Source organism: Bombina bombina, chromosome 6 (genome assembly GCF_027579735.1).
Source record: "Bombina bombina isolate aBomBom1 chromosome 6, aBomBom1.pri, whole genome shotgun sequence".
In the NCBI taxonomy this organism is placed as follows: Eukaryota; Metazoa; Chordata; class Amphibia; order Anura; family Bombinatoridae; genus Bombina; species Bombina bombina.
This window is the reverse complement of record NC_069504.1, coordinates 1105666151-1105693655: the sequence shown is the minus strand read 5'-3', so window position 1 is coordinate 1105693655 and position 27505 is coordinate 1105666151. Positions and strand designations below refer to the sequence as shown.

Here is a 27505-nt window from a genome sequence, read left to right as displayed (position 1 = left end):
CAAACTGCAGGTTGCCATTGAAGACCTTGATGAACATACATCTTCAAAAAAGCTTCCAGCTTTTTGTCCATGGAATCCTTAAAGGAGCAGCTATCCTCTATAGGGATCGTAGTTCTCTTAGCCAGAGTAGAAGTAGCTCCTTCTACTTTAGGCACTGTGCGCCAAGAATCTTTAATGGAGTAAGCAACAGGAAACATCTTTTTAAATACGGGAGACTGGGAGAAAGGAATCCCTGGCTTCGCCCATTCCTGTGAAATAATCTCCGTCACACGATCTAGGACAGGAAAAACTTCCACAGAGGAAGGAACATCATTGTGTTTATACGGTTTACTAGAGTCGTCCAAAGTAGCCGATAGCTCCTTTAACAGTACACAAAGGTGTCCAAGCTCAAATCTGAAGTTTAATTCTTCAGTATCAGATGAAGGAATAATACTGTCCGAATCTGAGATTTCACCCTCAGAGACTACCGACGTATCCTCCTCATCAGACTTATGAGGGAGGGCAACCTGCGTAGCAGTACGTGGAACAAAAGCCTTACTATATGAATGTCTAATTTTCCTCTTGCGTTTTCACAGCATAGAAAAAGCAGATAATGCAGCAGATACCGCAGAAGATACCTGTGCAGCAAAATCTGCAGGCAAATAAACTCCTCCAGGAGGCTGAGAGGAACTGCAGGGCACTGTATGTGACCCCATAGAGGTTTGGGACGTTTGAGGAGAAAGCTGTGGCATTGCCTGAACAGCATCATCCTGAGAGACATTGGGCTCAGCGGGCAACAATTTATCTTTAAATTGAAGTGTTCTAGTTAAGCATGCAGCACAGAATTGCATAGGCAAAACAATTTGTGCCTCTAGGCATAACAAGCATTTGTCAAAAGACACAGGGGCCTATTTAACAAAGGTCTGTAGGACCTGATCCGACAGTGCGGATCAGGTCCGACAGACCTCGCTGAATATGGAGAGCAATACGCTCTCCCGTATTCAGCATTGCACCAGCAGCTCTTGTGAGCTGCTGGTGCAACGCGACCCCTACAGATTTGTTGCCAATCGGCCGCCAGCAGGGGGCGTCAATCAACCCGATAGTATTCAAATCGGGTTGAATTGCGGCGATGTCTGTCCGCCTCCTCAGAGTAGGCGGACAGGTTATGAAGCTGTGGTCTTTAGACCGCTGCTTCATAACTGGTGTTTCTGGCAAACCTGCAAATACACAATTTGGCTGCCAGAAGTCTCTAAAACAATTGTATAGTAGATCGACACTGAAGAGACTGAAATTAAATGACGCCGCTCCGCGAATATCCGACTGCAGAGAGAAGTCACATGACCGACAGAGAGGAAACTACGCAGCAAGTAAAAGGTGCCTACAGCACCGGAGCTAAATTTACACAAACGCTCAAACAGTCTGTCAGTTAGCCTGTTCTAGCTAAGCAAGCTGCCAAATTTTAAGTTTATACATAAATCCCTGTATAAAACATTAGCCCAAGAGGAAAAACGTCCCAATAAAGGGAAGATTAAGTTTAAGCAACCATTTATTCACAACACAATAAGATCCTTTTCACATTATAGATCACTGCAAAATAAAACACAGGTTTTTTTCCCCAGATAATGAACTTGATAAGGAATTTTATTTATGTTTATTTATGCATAATTCACCATAACAGTATTTGCTCTTTATTCACACTTTTTATTCACATTTTTACACATGTGATTCATACATGTGTGTATATAATATTTATGCTCCTTTTTAAAAATGAGAGTCTGCTATTTATGGAGAGACTGTTTGAACCATGGAAAGGATATATCCCTTTAAGAAAAAACTGAGCACCTAACAAGGTGGAGTCCTAAACAATTATCCTCAATAAAAGGAGGGCAGCAAGCAGTCTGAATTCATCTTGAAAAGGGATACATCAGCTGAAACGCGTTGATCCGCAACACTGATTGTTTTACTACCAAGTCTATACTAACATACAGAGCGCTCTGTTTTCCACTTTGGAACTCTACGAAAATAATCCCAACTGCAATGTAACATTGTTTCCTATCTTCTATCATCAAGCTTGGCTAACTGTGACTCCTAGAATCTGCAGATATCATCGACACGCTGATCTACAGACCACCCGGTAATCCGTGCATCTGATTGGAACAAACTATCACGTGACCCCGCATACGCTGCAAAATCTAGCAAACCACAGTACACGCTGGAGCGATACTGTTCACCTGAAAAGGTAACCTCCTGTCTATCAAGGGTCTAACGTGTTCACATCTAACCAACTATACTTGTACACGGAGAAGCATAACAGAAAATAGCTTCGTATTCTGGGTGAGTCAAGCTTGTAAAACTTATCATTTATGGTACAGACTTTTCTACTTTAACGCAGATTGTCCTTTTAGCCACCGACTGAACTTTTACTTGAATGTTACATTGATCCAGCCACACAGACTGACTCAGCTGCTTTCCAAACACTCACTCAATTTTGCTATATTTTTTTCTGCATCTTTTAATCATTGAACTTTGTTTCTTTGGATTCATTTTTTAAAGCCCACCACGGACTTTCATTTATATCCCCTGATTTTCTTACCACCGGTGTTTTTTATTTTACTCATTTATTCATTTATTATGTATTTTTAAATTGCTAGTTTACATGTATTAGGGTTTATTCTAATATATTAAAATATATTTTATTGTATTAACTATATTTATGAGCCGTTTCTTAACACTAGCTTATGTTTGCATATATTAGCTTTATTCTATCCTCTATTCTATCATATTAGCAGCTTTCATTAGCGCACCCTGTATCTGGTTTTTAAAAGGGAAGATTAACCCCTAGTCTCAAAATACATAATGTGCCTGCCAAAGAGAATCCTGTATAAAGGGTTTTAAAAATGTCCCCATCTACTGCATATGAAATATTTTTCTGAAGTGCAAGTCTCCAAGACCTAGAAGACAAAAGCACTTACCTGCAGTCTAGATGTCCAGCAGGAAGACAGTTCACAAGGCGTGAAAGGACACATGCTCCTTACAGAGACCTGTAGAAAAAGAAAGAACAGAGTAACCTACTCTGGCGTTCTGTACCATGGGCAGCAATGTGTTAGGAAACAAAGCAAGGACTACCTCACAACTTCCTAAATGCTTAAAAACCACCAGTGACGGGGACTCCGCTAAACCGAAATCCTTGCTTGCAGGGAAAAGTACCCGAAAAAGGAATTTCTTCAGGACACCAAACTTCACCTCCTCCATTGACAGAGGCAAAGAGAATGACTGGGGATTATGGGTAGGGGAGGGACACTTAACAGCTTTGCTGTGGTGCTCTTTGCCTCCTCCTGCGTGCCAGGAGTGATATGCCAACTAGTAATTGAATGACGTGTTGAAATTTGGGTTTAATACCCCTTTAAGTCTTTTGTGGCTCCTACATTTCCCCAGAAGTGTGACAGGTTTAGTGAAGCATCTGTTAAGGAACATAATGCCAGAATAGTGAAAGCTATAGGTGGGCTTTCATGTCCTATAACTGTAAATGAAAAGATTTCATCAGTAAGCACAAAATCCTTTGTCCTTTACTTTTTATCAAGACAGCAAATACAAAAACTACCCACTTCACATGACAAAAATGACTATCAATTTTTAATACTGCATATGTACAGAAGTAAAACGGATGTCTGTACATTTAAATGTACAGTAAATAGTGCTCTTTTTCACTTCTTGTTGTCAGAAAGGTAATAGATGAGCATGAGATCTTTCCCTTTGGCAACTTTAAAGCAGAACTCTTACACAATTTAAGTTGTAGGGCTGACTGATCTACCAAATTAAATTTACATTTTCAATAATTCATGTACTTTTTTTTATAGAAAACTAGTATTTCTATTAAATGCATGATAGAATATAGTCCCTTTAAAAGAGATAATCTAAAATGATTCTGAAATGTGAAGCAGTACAAAAGCACTTCTGAAATATTTATTTATTTTTTTGCCAAAAAGTGTAACTGGCATTCCGAAAATGTGGATGCTTGCAACCTAGGGTCATATCTATATTATGTCATGTGCACGAAAAAAAAAATCCTTACTTGATAAATTCACTTCTTTCATGAAGAGTATCCACGAGCCACCACATGTGGGATTAAAGACCAGTCCTACAGGAGGAGGTTAAACACCCCGCACACAGCTTTAATCCCTCCCACTTTCCCATTATTCCTTAGTCATACATATGGCCAAGAGAAAGGAGAAAAGTAAAAGTAGGAAAGGGAAAACAGGGTAAAAAGTGTTAACAATGGAGGGTATCAACTCTCACCATCAAAAAAGAAATAAGGCAAGCATACATTTTGTTTTCTTTCATAAGATAGTGAGAATCCACAAGCCATCACATGTGGGTTCCTATAACCAAGTTGTGAAATCCACCTAACCACCATGCAATAGGGTGGGAAAGCAGATGCTTTGCAAATCAAAAAAAGCTTTCTTTCTAAAAGCTCTAGAGATGGCGACTGCTCTGGTAGATCGAGCAGTAATTTGTTCAGAGAGAGACTTCCCTGCTTCTACACATGCTATGTGAATCAAAGCTTTAAGCCAAGCTGCCAAAATAATTGAAGCAGCTTTCTGCCCCTTGCGGGGACCTGAGTAATGGATAAACAAGGAAGAATTTCCAAATCTTTAGTAGCTTGAACAAAAAAAATATTCAAGAACCTTACTAGATACAAGTTATGATGCAATCTCAGTTTAGAGGGGTTTTTTTTTTTTTGGGGGGGGGGGGGTTGCTGCTGGACAGAGATGGGACAACAATTTCCTAATTTACGTTTTCAGAAGAAATAACCTTAGGAAGGAGAGAGTAGTCTGTTGCTAAAGTTGCTTTAGCCTCATGCTCAGATACTCTTCTGGTCAAGGAAATAGCTAAGACAAATGGAACCTTTCAAAACAGTTTAATGTCCAGCCCTGGCATGCATCCAAACGGCTGACCCAGATGAACCCTCAAAACAAAGTTCAGGTTCCACAGAGGGGAAGCAGACCTGATTACCGGTCTTATCCTAGTCAAAGGTTGAACAAAGAAGCCTTAAGGAAGCTGATAAGCCCTCATCCAGACCATCCTGCAAAAATAAAACAATTTGAAGAATTCAAAGTGTTCCAATGGTAATTCGTATGATGACGTCCGCTTCCCAACTGACCACACAAGGAATAAGAATTGCTGAAATCATGCAACGAGGGTGTTCTGTCAAATCAGAATGCGGACTACCTTTTTAAGTCACCTCGAGTACTGCCTTGGTGATTGATGTAGGCCACTGCTGTGACATTGTCTGACTAAAACCTCAAACAAGGTCCAAACAGGGAAATAAGTCTGCTTTCAGATACTATATCAGCAGACCTTGGCTTGTACCACAAGGCTCTTCTAACCAGACCAGTCATAGAGCATTTTTTGCATTAAATGCTAGTTATTTCAAAAGCTGCAACACAAATGAAACTGTTCGCAGTCTTGACTAACCTCAAGCTATCCTGAATTTCATTAAGGGAAGCGTCTTGAGAAATAAGGTCAGAGATGTTGTCCCACCAGACTGCATTAGCTGCAGATACACAAGCCACACTAACAGCTAAATGGAAACATATAGTTTGACAGCTGAAAGGATCTTCTAAAGAAACCTTTGCATCAGATTCTTAAGAGGTACTGTCCTCTAAAGAAATTGTAGTCCGCCTAGCCAAAGTGAAGGTAGCACCATCCACCTTTGGAATAGTCTTCCATGCCTCCAATTTTTCAGAGGGTAAAGGGAACATGCTTTTGAATTTGGAAGAGGAAACAAAGGGAATGACTGGTTTGACATACAGGGTTAACCAACCATATACCAGTAACTAGTTTGGAAAAAGAAAGTGTTAACAGACCTTCTCCACCTTAACCAGTTTGTCACAGTTTGCTACTCCAGACAAGCTTGTGAGCTAGTTCAGTTGGTGCAATGGTTAAACAACTAGACCTAGAAAAATACTCAAACTCCCCTTTAATGACACCCACACTAAATTATCTCTGCTGCCACCACTTTAAGATTATAAGGGAAATTCTAGGAAAAGAACAGACTAACAGATTAAAAATCCCAAAACACAATTAAAAAGGACCACTCAATGCAGTAGAATTGCATAATTAACAAGTGCATAATTAAAAGAGAATGCAATAACACACTACTCTGAATTTCAAATATCCAGGTTTTTTTCTGACAAATATATTTTTTCTCCCATTTTCCTGCCCCCTCTATCATGTGACAGACATCCGCCAATCACAGACTAGTATACGTATACCCTGTGAGCTTGTGCACATGCTCAGTAGGATCTTGTTCCCCAGAAAGGGTATATATAAAAAGACTGTGCAAAATTTGATAATGAAGTAAATTGGAAAGTGTCTCAAAAATGTTTGCTCCATCTGAAATCATAAAAGTCTCTTCGGTAAGGTGGTTTAAATATTAGACAAAGGCAAAAACTTCATAAGGGAACATTTATTACAAACATAAAAAAGTCAATGCATTAATAGATAATGAGATTGATCATACAAATAGTTGTCAACCAATCTTACTAATTAGTTGTTGCTGCCCTACAACCCATGTTTTAAGGTACTTTCCTCTTAAAGACTGCTATAAGTGCCTAAAATTGTACATTGTATTACTAATGTACGTAATTATGTCCCTAAGCTATGTGAATCATGTGTACATGTTCATGCTAAGAGCCTGTGGGTTTGTGAGTGCAAGTACCTACTTACCTGTCAGTGCTCACTCAACCATGCTTATCAAGCTGCAGGAGGCTTGCTTCCAGTCGAAGAGCCTATCCTGTGTAGTACACATTAACACATGATCTATAGAAAGTGTACTTGCACACCAACAGGACAACGCTGCAAGACAAGTCCCAGCGACACCCGTGGTAGGCAAGTGACAAACTTTCACTTCCTATGTACTCCTTTACACCCCCCTCTGTCCTGTTCTCAGCTCTCAGGAGGATAATGAGTCTCACATCAGTCTGAGAACCCCTTACAATCTATGTGTAGATCAGCACTTCAGGTTTCACCCTCCTGCAGGAGGCAAACAACTAAGGAATCATGGGAAAGTGGGAGGGATAAAAGGGACACCTAAAGTCAAAATTAAACTTTCATGATTCCAGTGGAGATATGCAGGAGTCAGCACTGCTTGGCTAAAAAGTTTGTAAATAACACTGATCCTTTATCTAATTCTCTGCACAACTGCCCCCTTATCTCAGAGGTAAAAAAGTGTATTAATATAAATGTTGGTTATGCAAAACTGGGGAATGGGTAATAAAAAGGTATTACCTATCTTTCTAAACAAAAAATAAAGTACGCTGTCCCTTTAAAACTCTTGTGTGGGGTGTTTTGCCTCCTCCTATAGGACTGGACTTTAATCTCACATGTGATGGCTTGTGGACTCTTACCATCTTAAGAAAGAAAAGAGGATTTATTAGAGAGCTAATTTTTCTGTCTAGGGAGGAAGGGTGTTAATGTACTAGATAACAGCCCCAAGTAAAACTTCAGTGAAACAAATTGGGTCCATAAACGGTCAGGCCTCTAAAAGACTAGGGCAAACGGATTCCTTTTGAAAGAATAGACTTTTTAAAATTTAGGCCACTCATATAATCAAGTGAACACCTGTTGGGTTCTGCTATGAATGCCTATGACACAGTGTCCGTACATAGAGGGATCTTTCCAGTGTTAAACTATATATTTAAACTGTTCTACTAAAATAATAAATCAAAGTCATAAGAGATAACCATCATGCTCCAATTAACAGAGGAAAATAAAACGTTAATGTACAAGGTCTGTGAAAGTTAAGTATTAATGTGTTCATAAAAAAACCGCATCAAGTTAAAGTGATAGAAAAGTCAAAATTGAAACATGGTTTAGGATATCATTTAATTTTAAATTCACTTCTATTTTCAAATTTACTTTGTACTCTTGGCATCCTTTGTTGAAAAAGTATATATAACACCTCCTGCATTACAGGGAGCTAGCTGGTGGTTACACACATTTTTCTTATCATGGGCTCACCAGAGGTTTTCAACTAGCTCCCAGTAGGGCATTGCTGCTCTGGTGCGGACTGTATGTGTTTAATCCATTTGCAGGGGTTAAACAAATAGTAAACAATCATTTATGGCACTAGTATCGCTTAGCCATAGGAGCAAGTGTACCCAGTTGTGGGAGTATTTACTGAGGATGTTGCTGACAGCTGAGTGACGTAGTGAGGAGGTGAGTCTTGCCGCTGATGGACCTGAGCTGGGAGAAGTTTCCCCTAAATCGGCCTATATGCGGGAGCAGGATCCAGCTTGCGACACGGATCGGTACCAGAGCCGGCGCTGGTAATGTTTACAGAGGGCTGTGGGCACCGAGGACTTCAATGAGAGAGCCTTTTTTCCATTTGTTATGAGTTTGAAGATTCGCGGACACGCTCGAGTGGGGGTGTGTAGCGGTTCTCATTTACGATTGGTTAGAAAGTTGGAACCTATCAGCCTATCATTGGCGTTGACGTCAGACGCCAAACAATCACAGAGGACTGTTTACTTTTTACGATCTGGGTGGCGGTCATTTGTCTTTGACAAAATTGTGTGTATTAGGCGATTAGTGATCCACAGTGAAATACAGAAGATCTAATATAGAAAAATTCGATATTTGGATATTTTATGTATCTGTTAGGTACTACGCCAAAGACCAGCAGACGGGTATGAATATTTGGTTTTATGGTTATAGAATGAGGTCAATCGCAGAGAGTATGTTATTTATTTAAGGCCACATACCGGGAGCATATATGTTATTCTTTAAACATTCAGTAATGTTATTATGATCCTCAACTGGGGCACTTTTTTCAAAAAGACATTTAGTTAGGTTTTCCTCCCCCATTTAATACAACACATGTACAATCCCTGCAAGCCTATTAGGGTATGGTATGAGAAGTGTGCAGGTGTATCAACTAATGGGCAATTAAACAAAGGGCCTTTGTGATTGGTTTCTTTTGTCATGAAGGGTGGGGCAATACAGGTAGCTCAGGTCTTTATAAGATGTTTATGTAGAGTTAGAACACATGCCTGAGGAAACGGTTGACACCGAGAAACGCGTTGCATGCTACTTACTTACTGTGCATGAGGAATATATGTATTTTATTGCTTTTAATTTTTATTAAAATCCTTTTTTTAATCATATATCCTCATTGCAATTGTCCATTTCTGAGCTACCTGCCAATCCTGATTGCTGCCTAGTATCCTGCTTCATACTCTACACAGCTAGCTGGGTTGCTGAGAAAGCCAGCCTGCCTCTACTGGCACAACTGAGTGCCGCTACAGAATGTGAGTACCCTGCACAGATTGCATATTTACCTGTGTACTCCTACAGATTCACACAGTGGTGTGCCTGTGTTTGCACCTAGCTCCTGTTCCCACATTGCTGGATCCAGTATACACAGTCCATCAAGACAGAGTCCTCTACCTTGGGTATCCTGGTTAGCCGGTTCAGCCAGCTGGTTTGCTGTGAATACCAGCCTGCCCCTATAGGCACATTGGAGTGCCTTTTCACATTGTGAGTACCCTGCACATGTCTTATATTTGTCGTTGGCTTCTTCAGATTCACACATACGGCGCCTCTTTCCTGTGTTTGATTTTAGATTTATAACCTTTGGAGGGTGAAGATCGAGTGCTGCCTCCAGTCCCATAGAAGACAGATACCTATACCAGATTGGGTTATCCTGGACTTTGTATATTTGTCTATCATCCTGATCTAGGATTGGGTATAATATTGTGAATACACACACTTACATTGTATCTATGTTATATTAGTACTTTGTTGATTGTTTGTCTGAAACATCCATATATGGTCACGTGGGCCTACATATATATTATACACCGTTCTTAGTAGCGCCCCCTATTGGGTTATTCCCTTTGTTCTTATATTGTTACTCCTTAGTATTTTGGTGTTATATAGGGGTGCAGCTTTTTTAGACCTATATACAACATGTTGTCATCCACTGAAAGAGCCCAGAAGAGACTTAGTCACAATTGTAATGATAATAATTCTAATCCCTCCGCCAATAATGACCCACTAGTATTAGTTAGTATTGAAAACCTATTTTCTAAATTAGAGGATTTATTAAAAATAGAGAATAGACATTGGTGGGATTTGGATTGTCTTAAAAAATATAAAGAGAAAAAACAGATACCCAGAGGTCTTAGATTATTTAAGAATTGCTCTTTTAAGAATGATCCCGAGTTACTATCCAAATGGTTTTCCACTCTAGATGAATGTGCCTTTAAATTGATAGATCTACTCATTGCACACAGACAAAAACTAGTCGATGAAACTGGGATAGAAATTGACTCTGTGCAAAAAGAGTTAGAAGGGTTCAAAGAACATCCGGACTATGTGAGATTAAATACACAGACTATTAAAGGGGTGGATGATTTCACTACAGAAATCATAGCTAATAAAAATAAAAAAATGAAACGTGATGATGACGATTACACCAAAGGAGAAGTCCACACGTATAATAGAACTAAACCCCAGACCAACACTGAGTGGACAATGGTGAAAAATTCTAATAATAATAACAACAACAAACAGGGAAACAATTATAATTATAATGGAAATAATAGGAATTATAGGCAATACCATGGGCCTAGACAAAATCAATGGAATAATAATAATTACCAATCCCATAGAGGTTATGACCAATCCCATAGAAGTTATGACGGCCAAGATACAGGAAATAGGCCCTATAACAACTACAATGGGAACATGCCGACTCCTAGATTTGACACCCACAATGGGAGTATGTTGACTCCCAGATATAATACTAACCATTATAGAAATTCTGGGAATTCTGGGAACTATACACCACAGAATGAGAGACCACCCTATAGTGATAGAGACTATAGGAGGAATTTATCTCATCAGGATTCTGATAACCCGAACTATATACCTATATATAATAGATACCAGCCCCTAAGTCACATAGATGGCAATCAGTCTGCACCTGAAGAGGTGGCAAATAGGGACAACTTACCTTCTACGTCTGGTGGGGTTTTTTTAGAGACCCCCCAGTTGGCACCTCTTTGGAGGAGGCCAACACCACAAGCACCAAACCAAAAAAAGAGACCGTACCCAAACGGGGAAAACGAGGCAGAGGGAAAACCCACCAAAAAGCAACACTACAAAAATTGAAAAGTGGAATTTTCAATCTGTCCTCACACATCCTCACAGATGATGAAGTTAGAATTCTAGGTAGAGGTTTATCCTATTGTCCTCCCAGCACACATAATCTTTTCAATCTATTTGTAGATTTGAATAGATACACATGAAAACTGTCTCTGCAAAGATATTTTGCATTAAAAATGATGAAGAACCGCAATATATCAGGTATACCTATTACTTTAGATTCACAAAGAGAAAGAGAATCATCCAATCTTCTCTATTGTGATCCCAGTCAAATCACAGAAACTCTTTTTGAGGAATATTTACATACTCCTCTCCACCCCCCTTCTACATGGTCCCCCCCCAAAGGAGGATGTATCTTACATCGACCTTTTTCAACAGCTGGTATTGGAAGATTGGGAGAAAATCCCCAATCACATCCCCAAAAATAAAAAAATCTGGCCTAATGAGGCAAGAGCATTATATAGCCTGACTTTGAATGACAATTTGGTCATTCGTCAGGCTGATAAGGGGGGTGGGATTGTTCTACAAGATCTTTGTGATTACCTTAAGGAAGCCAAACGCATCCTTTGGGATCAAGAATACTACAGAAAGTTGACATCTGATCCTACCTTGGAATTTTCCAAAAAATTGGAAAAAAATTTGGAATACGGTCACACTTCTGGTATTCTAAATAAAAAAGAAAAACGATATCTGATGCCAAATCATCCCGATATACCTTTTTATTACCATCTTCCAAAACTACATAAGGATGATAAAGTGCCTCCAGGTAGACCGATTATTGCTGGCATTAATAGCTTGACGGACAAATTGTCGGAATACGTAGATTTTTATCTTCAGAGATATGTGTGTAATCTACCATCATACATTAAAGACACTAAAGATCTATTGGACAAGATATCCCGGATTAAACTAAATAGGAATACCAATACCCTATGGGTGTCTTGTGATGTAGGATCTTTGTATTCTAACATCACGCATGAGATAGGTTTGTTCACTACTAGTTTATATTTAGAGGGAGACATATATATGCCCAAAACACAAAAGGAATTTTTGCTCACATTGATTGATTTTATTTTACATCATAATTATTTTCAGTTTCAAGATGAATTTTATTTGCAGATCAAAGGTACGGCCATGGGCACCAGATTTGCCCCCAGTTTTGCTAATCTCTTTATGGGCCATTTCGAAAAGCTGTATATTTATGACTCGAATTGGTGGGGCAATCTGGTGTTCTATGGCCGGTACATAGATGATCTCTTGTTTATTTTTGATGGTTCCTTAGCTGAGGCAAAAGAATTTGTACTACATCTTAACAATAACAATATGGGCATTGGTTTCACCTCCAACATACAGCAATCCACAATAGAATTTTTGGATTTAAGCCTTACATGGGACATTGATGGCAATGTTTGTACTGCAACTTATTTTAAACAAGTTGACTGTAACAATTTCTTACACTTTGGCAGCAACCACTTACTAAACTGGAAGAAAAATATCCCTTTCAGCCAGTTTTGTAGAATAAGACGCAATTGCTCCTCTATAGACAAGTATGATGAACAATCCCAAACACTCAAGTCAAGATTTCTAGAGAAAGGCTACCCATTACAACTGGTAACTAATAGCTACGAAAGAGCTAGGGAACTCAATCGGACTAAATTACTTTTGTCAACAAAAAACAATGATGAGAAAAAACAAGAGGACTCATTTAAGGAGATCCCTCTTTTTGTGACCCAATATAACTCTAATCACAAAGCCATAGGAAAAATCTTAGACAAACACTGGCCACTCCTTATGAGAGACCCCATTTTGAAGAAAACATTACCTGGACGACCCAAGATTGTATATCGCAGGGCATCTACCTTAAAACAAAAATTAGCACCCAGTAAAGTGGTTATGCTATCTAAAGGTACAACACAGAAAAATACCTTAAATAAATCTGCACTGATGACAACTCGACACTTACTTAAGGGCAGCTTTAGGTGTGGCAAGACCCGGTGCTTTATGTGTGATTATATTACCCATAAAGCTTCTAATGTGACATCTTACACAACTGGAGAACAACATCAGATAACCTCTAGATTAACTTGTGACTCTTCATATGTAATATATGTACTTATCTGTGAATGTGGGGTCCAGTATATTGGAAGAACCTGCAGGAAAATAAGAATCAGGTGGAGCGAACATCTAAGAAACATTAAAAACCATAATTGTTTATGATTGTATATATATCACGTTTATTGGTATATCATGACCAGGAACCTTCACCGATTGATTTTACATATGTATTATGTTAAATGAGACAGGATAAAAGTTTGGGTTAATTTAGTATCACTTGTCCATTTTTCACATGATTATTTTCGGTAGGGAGTTAGGACCATTTAGTTATTTATGGCACCAGTAAGGTTAGAAGTATTTGAGTATGAGGAGAATGGTATGATATTATTATTATATATATTAATAAATAAGGGTCACAATATGTGAAGCACTTTTTATCATGGTCATATGCACATAGTGGTTTATAACTAATGACCTTCTTAGTATAACTCTAATGCATAGCACTGGCAGGGATGATAGTGTGGTATATAAGGGGTTTGGTAGGTCATTGTACCTTATCAATCAAGGGTTACAATATGTAAATCATTTTCTGACATACAGTATTTTATAAAGAGAAAATGTTGTTAATACAATATAGACCAGTGAGTGTATTGGACTCTAAAAAAATTAGCACGTTTACTTTTTACACTTGTTATAAATATTAGTGAGCGGAGAGCACACCTAGTTTAGGTATGGACCACCAAGCATGGTGGTTATGATCATGTAGAGGGTCAGTTTGTCCCGTTTTTGTTTTGGGTTATATATTGGGGCACTAGGTAGAGATTCATTTTGGATCATATAGTGGCGATAATCTTTTCAACTTTTCTTGCCATATATACAATGTCACCCATTAGATACCTTGCTGCATCATAGGCTAACCAACAGGAATAGCTGCTGGCACTAGTATCGCTTAGCCATAGGAGCAAGTGTACCCAGTTGTGGGAGTATTTACGGAGGATGTTGCTGACAGCTGAGTGACGTAGTGAGGAGGTGAGTCTTGCCGCTGATGGACCTGAGCTGGGAGAAGTTTCCCCTAAATCGGCCTATATGCGGGAGCAGGATCCAGCTTGCGACACGGATCGGTACCAGAGCCGGCGCTGGTAATGTTTACAGAGGGCTGTGGGCACCGAGGACTTCAATGAGAGAGCCTTTTTTCCATTTGTTATGAGTTTGAAGATTCGCAGACACGCTCGAGTGGGGGTGTGTAGCGGTTCTCATTTAGGATTGGTTAGAAAGTTGGAACCTATCAGCCTATCATTGGCGTTGACGTCAGACGCCAAACAATCACAGAGGACTGTTTACTTTTTACGATCTGGGTGGCGGTCATTTGTCTTTGACAAAATTGTGTGTATTAGGCGATTAGTGATCCACAGTGAAATACAGAAGATCTAATATAGAAAAATTCGATATTTGGATATTTTATGTATCTGTTAGGTACTACGCCAAAGACCAGCAGACAGGTATGAATATTTGGTTTTATGGTTATAGAATGAGGTCAATCGCAGAGAGTATGTTATTTATTTAAGGCCACATACCGGGAGCATATATGTTATTCTTTAAACATTCAGTAATGTTATTATGATCCTCAACTGGGGCACTTTTTTCAAAAAGACATTTAGTTAGGTTTTCCTCCCCCATTTAATACAACACATGTACAAGCCCTGCAAGCCTATTAGGGTATGGTATGAGAAGTGTGCAGGTGTATCAACTAATGGGCAATTAAACAAAGGGCCTTTGTGATTGGTTTCTTTTGTCATGAAGGGTGGGGCAATACAGGTAGCTCAGGTCTTTATAAGATGTTTATATAGAGTTAGAACACATGCCTGAGGAAACGGTTGACACCGAGAAACGCGCTGCATGCTACTTACTTACTGTGCATGAGGAATATATGTATTTTATTGCTTTTAATTTTTATTAAAATCCTTTTTTTAATCATATATCCTCATTGCAATTGTCCATTTCTGAGCTACCTGCCAATCCTGATTGCTGCCTAGTATCCTGCTTCATACTCTACACAGCTAGCTGGGTTGCTGAGAAAGCCAGCCTGCCTCTACTGGCACAACTGAGTAACGCTACAGAATGTGAGTACCCTGCACAGATTGCATATTTACCTGTGTACTCCTACAGATTCACACAGTGGTGTGCCTGTGTTTGCACCTAGCTCCTGTTCCCACATTGCTGGATCCAGTATACACAGTCCATCAAGACATAGAGTCCTCTACCTTGGGTATCCTGGTTAGCCGGTTCAGCCAGCTGGTTTGCTGTGAATACCAGCCTGCCCCTATAGGCACATTGGAGTGCCTTTTCACATTGTGAGTACCCTGCACATGTCTTATATTTGTCGTTGGCTTCTTCAGATTCACACATACGGCGCCTCTTTCCTGTGTTTGATTTTAAATTTATAACCTTTGGAGGGTGAAGATCGAGTGCTGCCTCCAGTCCCATAGAAGACAGATACCTATACCAGATTGGGTTATCCTGGACTTTGTATATTTGTCTATCATCCTGATCTAGGATTGGGTATAATATTGTGAATACACACACTTACATTGTATCTATGTTATATTAGTACTTTGTTGATTGTTTGTCTGAAACATCCATATATGGTCACGTGGGCCTACATATATATTATACACCGTTCTTAGTAGCGCCCCCTATTGGGTTATTCCCTTTGTTCCAACATATCGGAGCACTTTTTTTGCACATTTATAGCCCTTTAAGTTGAGAACACAAAACCACATTAAGAGAAAGCTACTAGAAAGAGAAAGTATTGAAAATCAGTACAAAATTTGGTGCCATGTAAATAATTGTTCTGAAATTAAAGTGGAGGAGCCGAATCCTGAAGATTAGAGGAAACAGAGATAACATACTTTAGTATGGTTAAATCAAGGAAACAAAATCTACAAGACAAAAGTGAAACTACAATTACAGTTACTGTCTAGGTATTCGGTTCCTCTATTATATAATACAGTACACATTTTCAGTAAGCAAAATGTTCTGCAGTGTTAAACATTTCAGGACACTTTAATGGCAGCAGTATCTGCAACATATTTGTAACTATGTTATACGTACAGTGCTCAAATCACGAAAAGTTCCTGAGCCTATTTCAGTATGCTCTCAAGAAAGGATCTAAGCATGAGGAAGAAGTAAATTAGAAAGGGTTTTAAAATTGCATGCATTATCCGAATCATTAAAAGGAACAATACAAGTTCACAATTCACATAAATGTAGCTTGCTGTTGTGCTGGATAAAGCAGAAAACTGCTTTATCTAGCATGCTATAGTTATGTAAACTGCATGGTCGAACAGGTTATGATTTGAGAACAACCCTGTAACACGTTAAAAAAAAAAAAAAAAAAAACTGTGGTAGACAGGAGGCATATCAAATGTGTAGAGTGGACTTTTTAGGGCTCTAAATATAGAGAAAATATTTTCAAAAAAGGTAACCGTCCCACTGTGATTATTACCCTCGTTAACTGCTGAGAAATTTCCACCCCTGTGCTGAGGTTATCCTCACATAAACATGGGCCTCTATGTAGTTATGTACTTTAAACTGCATATAGGGGGACCCATGTGCCTCTATTCAACATTTATTTATGTAAGGTGATCACCTGGCTATTAAAATTTAAATATGGGGCTTTTTTTTTTTTTTTTAAAAGAAGAGATTGGGGATTTAAAAAAAAAAAAAAAAGAGGGGGGGGGGGGGTCTTAAGGATATCTGGCATTTTTGATGACATAAGTGCCTAGAGACCCCAAAATAAAAAATAAAGTTTGAAATACACATTTTTATTTTACATGTTTGATTTTACTTTATACTCAACAAGACACAGTGGGTCTTGTGAGGTTGTAAGTCTTTAGGGAGCTGAGATTGAATGGTTTGAATAACTACCCCCACCCTACCCAGCTCCATTAAGGCCTGTGGTTCTGCTCCGCACTTCTGGGTTTCTGGGCTTGGTGATGTCACCATGTAAATTACTTTTCTCCAACATAGGTGTGTCCGGTCCACGGCGTCATCCTTACTTGTGGGATATTCTCTTCCCCAACAGGAAATGGCAAAGAATCCCAGCAAAGCTGGTCACATGATCCCTCCTAGGCTCCGCCCACCCCAGTCATTCTCTTTGCCGTTGCACAGGCAACATCTCCACGGAGATGGTTAAGAGTTTTTTGGTGTTTAAATGTAGTTTTTATTCTTCAATCAAGTGTTTGTTATTTTAAAATAGTGCTGGTATGTACTATTTACTCTGAAAACGAAAAAAGATGAAGATTTCTGTTTGTAAGAGGAAGATGATTTTAGCAGAAGTTACTAAAATCGATTGCAGTTTCCACACAGGACTGTTGAGATGAAGTAACTTCAGTTGGGGGAAACAGTTGGCAGACTTTTCTGCTTAAGGTATGACTGGCCATATTTCTAACAAGACTATGTAATGCTGGAAGGCTGTCATTTCCCCTTATGGGGACCGGTAAGCCATTTTCTTAGTTAAATAAAAGAATAAAGGGCTTCATAAGGGCTTAAAAAACTGGTAGACATTTTTCTGGGCTAAAACGATTACTTTGCTAGGCATATTTTGCAGATTCTAACTATTAATGGTTATTATAATCTTGGGGATTGTTTAGAAAAACGGCAGGCACTGTGTTCGACACCTTTTTCAGATGGGGGCCTTTTCTAGTTATAGACAGAGCCTCATTTTCGCGCCACTAATGCGCAGTTGTTTTTGGAGAGCAAGGCATGCAGATGCATGTGTGAGGAGCTAAGAATCACTGAAAAAGCTTATAGAAGGCATCATTTGGTATCGTATTCCCCTCTGGGCTTGGTTGGGTCTCAGCAAAGCATATAGCTGGGACTGTAGAGGGGTTAAATGTAAAAACGGCTCCGGTTCCGTTAATTTAAGGGTTAAAGCTCTGAAATTTGGTGTGCAATACTTTTAAGGCTTTAAGACACTGTGGTGAAATTTTGGTGAATTTTGAACAATTCCTTCATACTTTTTCACATATTCAGTAATAAAGTGTTTTCAGTTTGAAATTTAAAGTGACAGTAACTGTTTTATTTTAAAACGTTTTTTGTGCTTTGTTGACAAGTTTAAGCCTGTTTAACATGTCTGTACCATCAGATAAGCTATGTTCTATATGTATGAAAGCCAAGGTGTCTCCCCATTTAAATTTATGTGATAATTGTGCCATAGTGTCCAAACAAAGTAGGGATATTGTGCCATAGTGTCCAAACAGATAATGATATTGCCCAAGATGATTCCTCAAATGAGGGGAGTAAACATGATACTACATCATCCCCTTCTGTGTCTACACCAGTTTTGCCCACACAAGAGGCCCCTAGTACATCTAGTGCGCCAATTCTTATTACCATGCAACAATTAACGTCTGTAATGGATAACTCTATAGCAAACATTTTATCCAAAATGCCTACTTATCAGAGAAAGCGCGATTGCTCTGTTTTAAACACTGAAGAGCAAGAGGACGCTGATGATAACTGTTCTGACATACCCTCACACCAATCTGAAGGGGCCATGAGGGAGGTTTTGTCTGAGGGAGAAATTTCAGATTCAGGAAAAATTTCTCAACAAGCTGAACCTGATGTTGTGACATTTAAATTTAAATTAGAACATCTCCGCGCACTGCTTAAGGAGGTATTATCTACTCTGGATGATAATGACAATTTGGTCATTCCAGAGAAATTATGTAAGATGGACAAGTTCCTAGAGGTTCCGGTGCCCCCCGACGCTTTTCCTATACCCAAGCGGGTGGCGGACATAGTAAATAAAGAGTGGGAAAGGCCCGGCATACCTTTTGTCCCCCCCCCCTATATTTAAGAAATTATTTCCTATAGTCGACCCCAGAAAGGACTTATGGCAGACAGTCCCCAAGGTCGAGGGGGCGGTTTCTACTCTAAACAAACGCACTACTATTCCTATCGAAGATAGTTGTGCTTTCAAAGATCCTATGGATAAAAAATTAGAGGGTTTGCTTAAAAAGATTTTTGTTCAGCAAGGTTACCTTCTACAACCAATTTCATGCATTGTTCCTGTCACTACGGCAGCGTGTTTCTGGTTCGAGGAACTAGAAAAGTCGCTCAATAAAGAATCTTCGTATGAGGAGGTTATGGACAGAGTTCAAGCACTTAAATTGGCTCTTTTATTTTAGATGCCGCTTTGCAATTAGCTAGATTAGCGGCGAAAAATTCCGGGTTTGCTATCGTGGCGCGCAGAGCGCTTTGGCTAAAGTCTTGGTCAGCGGATGTGTCTTCCAAGACAAAATTGCTTAACATCCCTTTCAAGGGTAAAACATTATTTGGACCTGATTTGAAAGAGATTATTTCAGACATCACTGGGGGAAAGGGCCACGCCCTCCCACAGGATAGGTCTTTTAAGGCTAAAAATAAGCCTAATTTTCGTCCCTTTCGCAGAAACGGACCAGCCTCTAATTCTACATCCTCTAAGCAAGAGGGTAATTCTTCACAACCCAAACCAGCCTGGAGACCAATGCAAGGCTGGAACAAGGGTAAGCAGGCCAAGAAGCCTACCACTGCTACCAAAACAGCATGAAGGGATGGCCCCCGATACGGGACCGGATCTGGTGGGGGGCAGACTTTCTCTTTGCTCAGGCTTGGGCAAGAGATGTTCAGGATCCTTGGGCGCTAGAAATAGTTTCCCAAGGTTATCTCCTGGAATTCAAGGAACTACCCCCAAGGGGAAGGTTCCACAGGTCTCAATTATCTTCAAACCAAATAAAAAGACAGGCATTCTTACATTGTGTAGAAGACCTGTTAAAGATGGGAGTGATTCATCCATTTCCAATAAGAGAACAAGGGATGGGTTTTTATTCCAACCTGTTCATAGTTCCCAAAAAAGAGGGAACATTCAGACCAATTTTGGATCTCAAGATCCTAAACAAATTTCTCAAGGTTCCATCGTTCAAAATGGAAACTATTCGAACGATCCTACCTACTATCCAGGAAAATCAATTTATGACTACCGTAGATTTAAAGGATGCGTACCTACATATTCCTATCCACAAGGAACATCATCAGTTCCTAAGGTTCGCTTTTCTGGACAAGCATTACCAGTTTGTGGCAATTCCATTCGGATTAGCCACTGCTCCAAGGATTTTCACAAAGGTACTAGGGTCCCTTCTAGCGGTTCTAAGACCAAGGGGCATTGCAGTAGTACCTTACTTGGACGACATCCTGATTCAAGCGTCGTCTCTGTCAAAAGCAAAGGCTCATACGGACATCGTCCTAGCCTTTCTCAGATCTCACGGATGGAAAGTGAACAAAGAAAAAAGTTCTCTGTCCCCGTCAACAAGAGTTCCCTTCTTGGGAACAATAATAGATTCCTTAGAAATTAGGATTTTTCTGACAGAGGTCAGAAAATCAAAAATTCTAAGCTCTTGTCAAGTACTTCATTCTGTTCTTCGTCCTTCCATAGCGCAGTGCATGGAAGTAATAGGATTGATGGTTGCAGCAATGGACATAGTTCCTTTTGCACGAATTCATCTAAGACCATTACAACTGTGCATGCTCAGACAGTGGAATGGGGATTATACAGACTTGTCTCCAACGATTCAAGTTGATCAAAAGACCAGAGATTCACTCCGTTGGTGGCTGACCCTGGACAATCTGTCACAGGGAATGAGCTTCCGCAGACCAGAGTGGGTCATTGTCACGACCGACGCCAGCCTGGTGGGCTGGGGTGCGGTCTGGGAACACCTGAAAGCTCAGGGTCTATGGTCTCGGGAAGAATCTCTTCTCCCGATAAACATTCTGGAACTGAGAGCAATATTCAATGCTCTCAAAGCTTGGCCTCAACTAGCAAAGGCCAAATTCATAAGGTTTCAATCAGACAACATGACGACTGTTGCATATATCAATCATCAGGGGGGAACAAGGAGTTCCCTGGCGATGGAAGAAGTGACCAAAATAATTCAATGGGCGGAGGATCACTCCTGCCACTTGTCTGCAATCCACATCCCAGGAGTGGACAATTGGGAAGCGGATTTTCTGAGTCGTCAGACATTTCATCCGGGGGAGTGGGAACTCCATTCGGAAATCTTTGCCCAAATAACTCAATTATGGGGCATTCCAGACATGGATCTGATGGCGTCTCGTCAGAACTTCAAGGTTCCTTGCTACGGGTCCAGATCCAGGGATCCCAAGGCGACTCTAGTAGATGCACTAGTAGCACCTTGGACCTTCAACCTAGCTTATGTATTCCCACCGTTTCCTCTCATTCCCAGGCTGGTAGCCAGGATCAATCAGGAGAGGGCTTCGGTGATCTTGATAGCTCCTGCGTGGCCACGCAGGACTTGGTATGCAGACCTGGTGAATATGTCATCGGCTCCACCATGGAAGCTACCTTTGAGACAGGACCTTCTTGTTCAAGGTCCATTCGAACATCCGAATCTGGTTTCCCTCCAACTGACGGCTTGGAGATTGAACCCTTGATTTTATCAAAGCGTGGGTTTTCAGATTCTGTAATAGATACTCTGATTCAGGCTAGAAAGCCTGTAACTAGAAAAATTTACCATAAAATATGGAAAAAATATATCTGTTGGTGTGAATCTAAAGGATTCCCATGGAACAAGATAAAAATTCCTAAGATTCTATCCTTTCTACAAGAAGGTTTGGAGAAAGGATTATCTGCAAGTTCTCTGAAGGGACAGATCTCTGCTTTATCTGTTTTACTTCACAAAGGGCTGGCAGCTGTGCCAGATGTTCAAGCATTTGTTCAGGCTCTGGTTAGAATCAAGCCTGTTTACAGACCTTTGACTCCTCCCTGGAGTCTAAATCTAGTTCTTTCAGTTCTTCAAGGGGTTCCGTTTGAACCCTTACATTCCGTAGATATTAAGTTATTATCATGGAAAGTTTTGTTTTTGGTTGCAATTTCTTCTGCTAGAAGAGTTTCAGAGTTATCTGCTCTGCAGTGTTCTCCGCCCTATCTGGTGTTCCATGCAGATAAGGTGGTTTTGCGTACTAAGCCTGGTTTTCTTCCGAAAGTTGTTTCCAACAAAAATATTAACCAGGAGATAGTTGTACCTTCTTTGTGTCCGAATCCAGTTTCAAAGAAGGAACGTTTGTTACACAATTTGGACGTAGTCCGTGCTCTAAAATTTTATTTAGAGGCTACTAAAGATTTCAGACAAACATCTTCCTTGTTTGTTGTTTATTCTGGTAAAAGGAGAGGTCAAAAAGCGACTTCTACCTCTCTTTCCTTTTGGCTTAAAAGCATTATCCGACGGCAGCCTCCTGAAAGAATCACAGCTCACTCCACTAGGGCTGTGGCTTCCACATGGGCCTTCAAGAACGAGGCTTCTGTTGACCAGATATGTAAGGCAGCGACTTGGTCTTCACTGCACACTTTTGCCAAATTTTACAAATTTGATACTTTTGCTTCTTCGGAGGCTATTTTTGGGAGAAAGGTTTTGCAAGCTGTGGTGCCTTCCGTTTAGGTGACCTGATTTGCTCCCTCTGTGTCCTAAAGCTTTGGTATTGGTTCCCACAAGTAAGGATGACGCCGTGGACCGGACACACCTATGTTGGAGAAAACAGAATTTATGCTTACCTGATAAATTACTTTCTCCAACGGTGTGTCCGGTCCACGGCCCGCCCTGGTTTTTTTTAATCAGGTCTGATGAATTATTTTCTCTAACTACAGTCACCACGGTATCATATGATTTCTCCTATATATATTTCCTCCTGCCCGTCGGTCGAATGACTGGGGTGGGCGGAGCCTAGGAGGGATCATGTGACCAGCTTTGCTGGGACTCTTTGCCATTTCCTGTTGGGGAAGAGAATATCCCACAAGGATGACGCCGTGGACCGGACACACCGTTGGAGAAAGTAATTTATCAGGTAAGCATAAATTCTGTTATTTATTATTTTTTTTCTGTCCCTTTAAGGCATCATTCTATGTCCCTTTAAAACACAAAACAAAAAAAACGCACTCAAAAAAAAAAAAATCATGAGTTTGTCTGTAATCAAAAACAATTGCACATGTTCAGGTCTAGCAAATTTGAAAACACAAGAATTTACAACAAAATTATGTAGAATCAAAATGTCCACATACTTTGCTGTCGGCACTGATGAGAAGTGGCTGAACTTTGATTCCATCATTGACGACAGAGACTGTGCTGGTGTTAATTGGATTTGCATTGCTGGGTGAAGTTGAGATAATGGCATAGGCTACCCCTGCACTGTTAATAGGTGATGAAATAGTACCCTCTGTAGCATGCTGTGACTGGCTACCGGAGGTCTTGATGTGGCTGACTGTATTATTGGCAGTTGGAAGTGCAGGACTTGGATTTTTGATGCTGACAACTGTGGCCTTCTGAAATGTAGGAGGCTGTTTGGAAGGCTGCTCTCTGCACAGAGAAATAGGGAGGCTTTCTGGGATCAGCGTCTTTGGCCTAACCTGTGAAAATTAAATTAGAAACAATTATCAAGTTATGAAAAGAAAAGCAGAAAAATGGTTAAGGAAGTTATGCTTTGTACAGCTGTTCACATTATGCAGCCTAGAAGCTTTTTCTTTCCTGGCTAGTCACTTTTCCCTCTGATTTCATCAACTATAGCAACTGCCTTGCCCTGTATATGTATTAGTATGTATGTACTGTATATCTTGTAACCATTTTGCAAATAAACACATTTTAATAAATACAAATTTGATACACATTAGCAGTACCTAAAGTGGAACATATAAGGGAGTATAAGCTCATAAAATTATTGAATTGTGGGGTTGAACATTATTTTTTGAAGATATGATAGTTGGTACAGAGAGTCAGATATTGACACACCTCTCTGTTGTCAAAAAGAAAAACTTATTGCAAGATCAAATTTATTTTTCCAAATGTAGCAAGCAAGTGTCTCCTCTAAATGAAAAATGGCAAAGAAGTCCAATAATTAGATAGGGTAACAATACAATCAACAACAGAACACTGTAAAGCTAAACCATAAGACATTCCTTCAATAACAAGATTCAGCTGAGAAGCCGACAGACTAATAGCACTCCAGTATTGTGAAGAAAATTCATTCCGACTGCTTCTTACAAATAAGATGTTAAATAATTGCTGACCAAAAGAAAAAAAGTTCACCTCACAGAATGAGCTCTAAAGCTCTGTTGGACTGCATTTAAAAATGTCATATTTTCACAATTAAAAATAAAAATATATATATATATGTATGTTAATAGGACAAGTGCACTCTCACGAACAGTATCACGATTTGCCAGGGTGCATGAATGTGGGTAATAATAGCAAAAGATAGAAGACAGCACTCTCTGGTCTTAAATACAAAGGTTGTTTTATTTGTAGTGACGTTTCGGGGAAAGCTCTCCCCGAAACGTCACTACAAATAAACGGTCTGAGGAAGGGGAAGCTTTCCCCGAAACGTCACTACAAATAAAACAACCTTTGTATTTAAGACCAGAGAGTGCTGTCTTCTATTTCTTGATTATATATATATATATATATCTATATATATATATATATATCAGAATTTATGTTTACCTGATAAATTTCTTTCTCCTACGGTGTATCCGGTCCACGGCTTCATCCTTACTTGTGGGATATTCTCAATCCCTACAGGAAGTGGCAAAGAGCACACAGCAGAGCTGTCCATATAGCTCCCCTCAGGCTCCGCCCCCCCAGTCATTCAACCGACGGTTAGGAGAAAAAGGAGAACCATAGGGTGCAGTGGTGACTGTAGTTTACAAAAAATAAATTTAAACCTGACCAAAATGCCAGGGCGGGCCGTGGACCGGATACACCGTAGGAGAAAGTAATTTATCAGGTAAACATAAATTCTGTTTTCTCCTACATTGGTGTATCCGGTCCACGGCTTCATCCTTACTTGTGGGAACCAATACCAAAGCTTTAGGACACGGATGAAGGGAGGGAACAAGTCAGGTAACCTAAACGGAAGGCACCACTGCTTGCAAAACCTGTCTCCCAAAAATAGCCTCCGAAGAAGCAAACGTATCGAATTTGTAAAATTTGGCAAACGTATGCAGTGAAGACCAAGTCGCTGCCTTACAAATCTGTTCAACAGAAGCCTCATTCTTGAAAGCCACAGCTCTAGTAGAGTGAGCTGTAATTTGTTCAGGAGGCTGCCTTCCAGCAGTCTCATAAGCCAACCATATGATGCTTTTCAGCCAGAAAGACAGAGAGGTCGCAGTCGCCTTTTGACCTCTCCTCTTGCCAGAATAGACGACAAACAAGGACCATGTTTGTCTGAAGTCTTTAGTTGCTTTTAGATAAAACTTTAAAGCACGAACCACATCAAGATTGTGTAACAGACGTTCCTTGTTAGAAACTGGATTAGGACACAGAGAAGGAACAACTATTTCCTGGTTGATATTCTTATTGGAAACCACTTTTGGAAGAAAACCAGGTTAGGTACGTAAAACGACCTTATCTGTATGAAACACCAGATAGGGTGAATTACACTGCAAAGCAGACAATTCAGAAACTCTTCTAGCAGAAGAAATAGCTACTAAAAACAAAACTTTCCAAGATAGTAACTTAATATCTATGGAATGTAGAGGTTCAAACGGAACCCCTTGAAGAACTGAAAGAACTAAATTTAGACTCCATGGAGGAGCCACAGGTCAGTAGACAGGCTTGATTCTGACTAATGCCTGTACAAACGCCTGAATATCTGGCATGGCTGCCAGACGCTTATGTAACAAAACAGACAGAGCAGATATCTGTCCCTTTAAAGAACTAGCTGACAGACCTTTCTCCAATCCTTCTTGGAGAAAAGATAGTATCCTTGGAATCCTAATCTTACTCCATGAGTAACCCTTGGATTCGCACCAGCAAAGATATTTCCTCCATATCTTATGGTAAATTTTCCTGGTGACAGGCTTTCTAGCCTGGATCAGAGTATCTATAACCGATTCCGAAAACCCACGTTTAGCTAGAATCAAGCGTCAATCTCCAAGCAGTCAGTTGCAGAGAAACTAGGTTTGGATGTTCGAATGGACCTTGAATTAGAAGGTCCTGCCTCAAAGGCAGCTTCCATGGTGGAACCGATGACATATTCACCAGGTCTGCATACCAAGTCCTGCGTGGCCACGCAGGAGCTAACAGAATTACCGAAGCCTTCTCCTGTTTGATCCTGGCTACTAGCCGGGGGAGAAGGGGAAACGGTGGAAAGACATAAGCTAGATTGAACGACCAAGGCGCTACTAAGGCATCTACCAATGTCGCCTTGGGATCCCTGGACCCGTAATGTGTAACTTTGGAGTTCTGACGTGACGCCATCAGATCCAGATCTAGAATGCCCCATAGCTGGGTCAGCTAAGCAAAAACCTCCGGGTGGAGTTCCCACTCCCCCGGATGGAAAGTCTGACGACTCAGATAATCCGCTTCCCAGTTGTCCACTCCTGGGATGTGAATTGCTGATAGATGGCAGGAGTGATCCTCTGCCCATTTGATGATCTTGGATACCTCCCTCATCGCCAGGGAACTCTTTGTTCCCCCCTGATGATTGATGTACGCTACAGTCGTCCTGTTGTCCGACTGAAATCTGATGAATTTGGCCTCTGCTAGTTGAGGCCATGCCTGGAGCGCATTGAATATCGCTCTCAATTCCAAAATGTTTATCGGGAGAAGAGATTCTTCCTGAGACCATAGACCCTGAGCCTTCAGGGACTTCCAGACCGCGCCCCAGCCTAAGAGGCTGGCGTCGGTCGTGACAATGATCCACTCCGGTCTTCGGAAACTCATTCCCTGAGACAGGTGATCCTGAGACAACCACCAGAGGAGTGAGTCTCTGGTTTGCTGGTCCATCTGAATCTGAGGAGACAAATCTGCATAATCCCCATTCCATTGTTTGAGCATGCACAGTTGCAATGGTCTTAAATGAATTCGAGCAAAAGGAACCACGTCCATTGCCGCAACCATTAGTCCTATTACCTCCATGCACTGAGCTATGGAGGGTTGAGGAATGGATTGAAGAACTCGACAAGTGTTCAAAAGTTTTAACTTCCTGACCTCTGTCAGAAAGATTTTCATTTCTACCGATTCTATTATTGTTCCCAGGAAGGGAACCCTTGTGAACGGGGACAGAGAACTTTTTTCTATGTTCACCTTCCACCCGTGAGACCTTAGAAAGGCTAGAACAATGTTCGTATGAGCCCTTGCTTTGTGAAAGGACGACGCCTGTATTAAAATGTTGTCTTGGTAAGGTGCTACTGCAATGCCCCTTGGCCTTAGCACCGCTAGAAGGGACCCTAGCACAAATTCTGGGAGCAGTG

The 27505-nt window shown here is 40.4% G+C and overlaps 1 protein-coding gene across 1 annotated transcript in view; it reads right to left on the bottom strand.

Moving 5' to 3' along the window:
• The window catches only part of PHF21B (PHD finger protein 21B), a 292696-nt gene that overhangs the window by 136050 nt on the left and 129141 nt on the right, over positions 1–27505 (bottom strand). Inside the window, exons 3-5 of the mRNA XM_053719698.1 lie at positions 23318–23662; positions 12974–13010; positions 5455–5533 (exon numbers count right to left, since the gene is read on the bottom strand). Of these exons, the coding sequence (XP_053575673.1) occupies positions 5455–5533; positions 12974–13010; positions 23318–23662 (461 nt within the window). The remainder of the gene's footprint in view (positions 1–5454; positions 5534–12973; positions 13011–23317; positions 23663–27505) is intronic.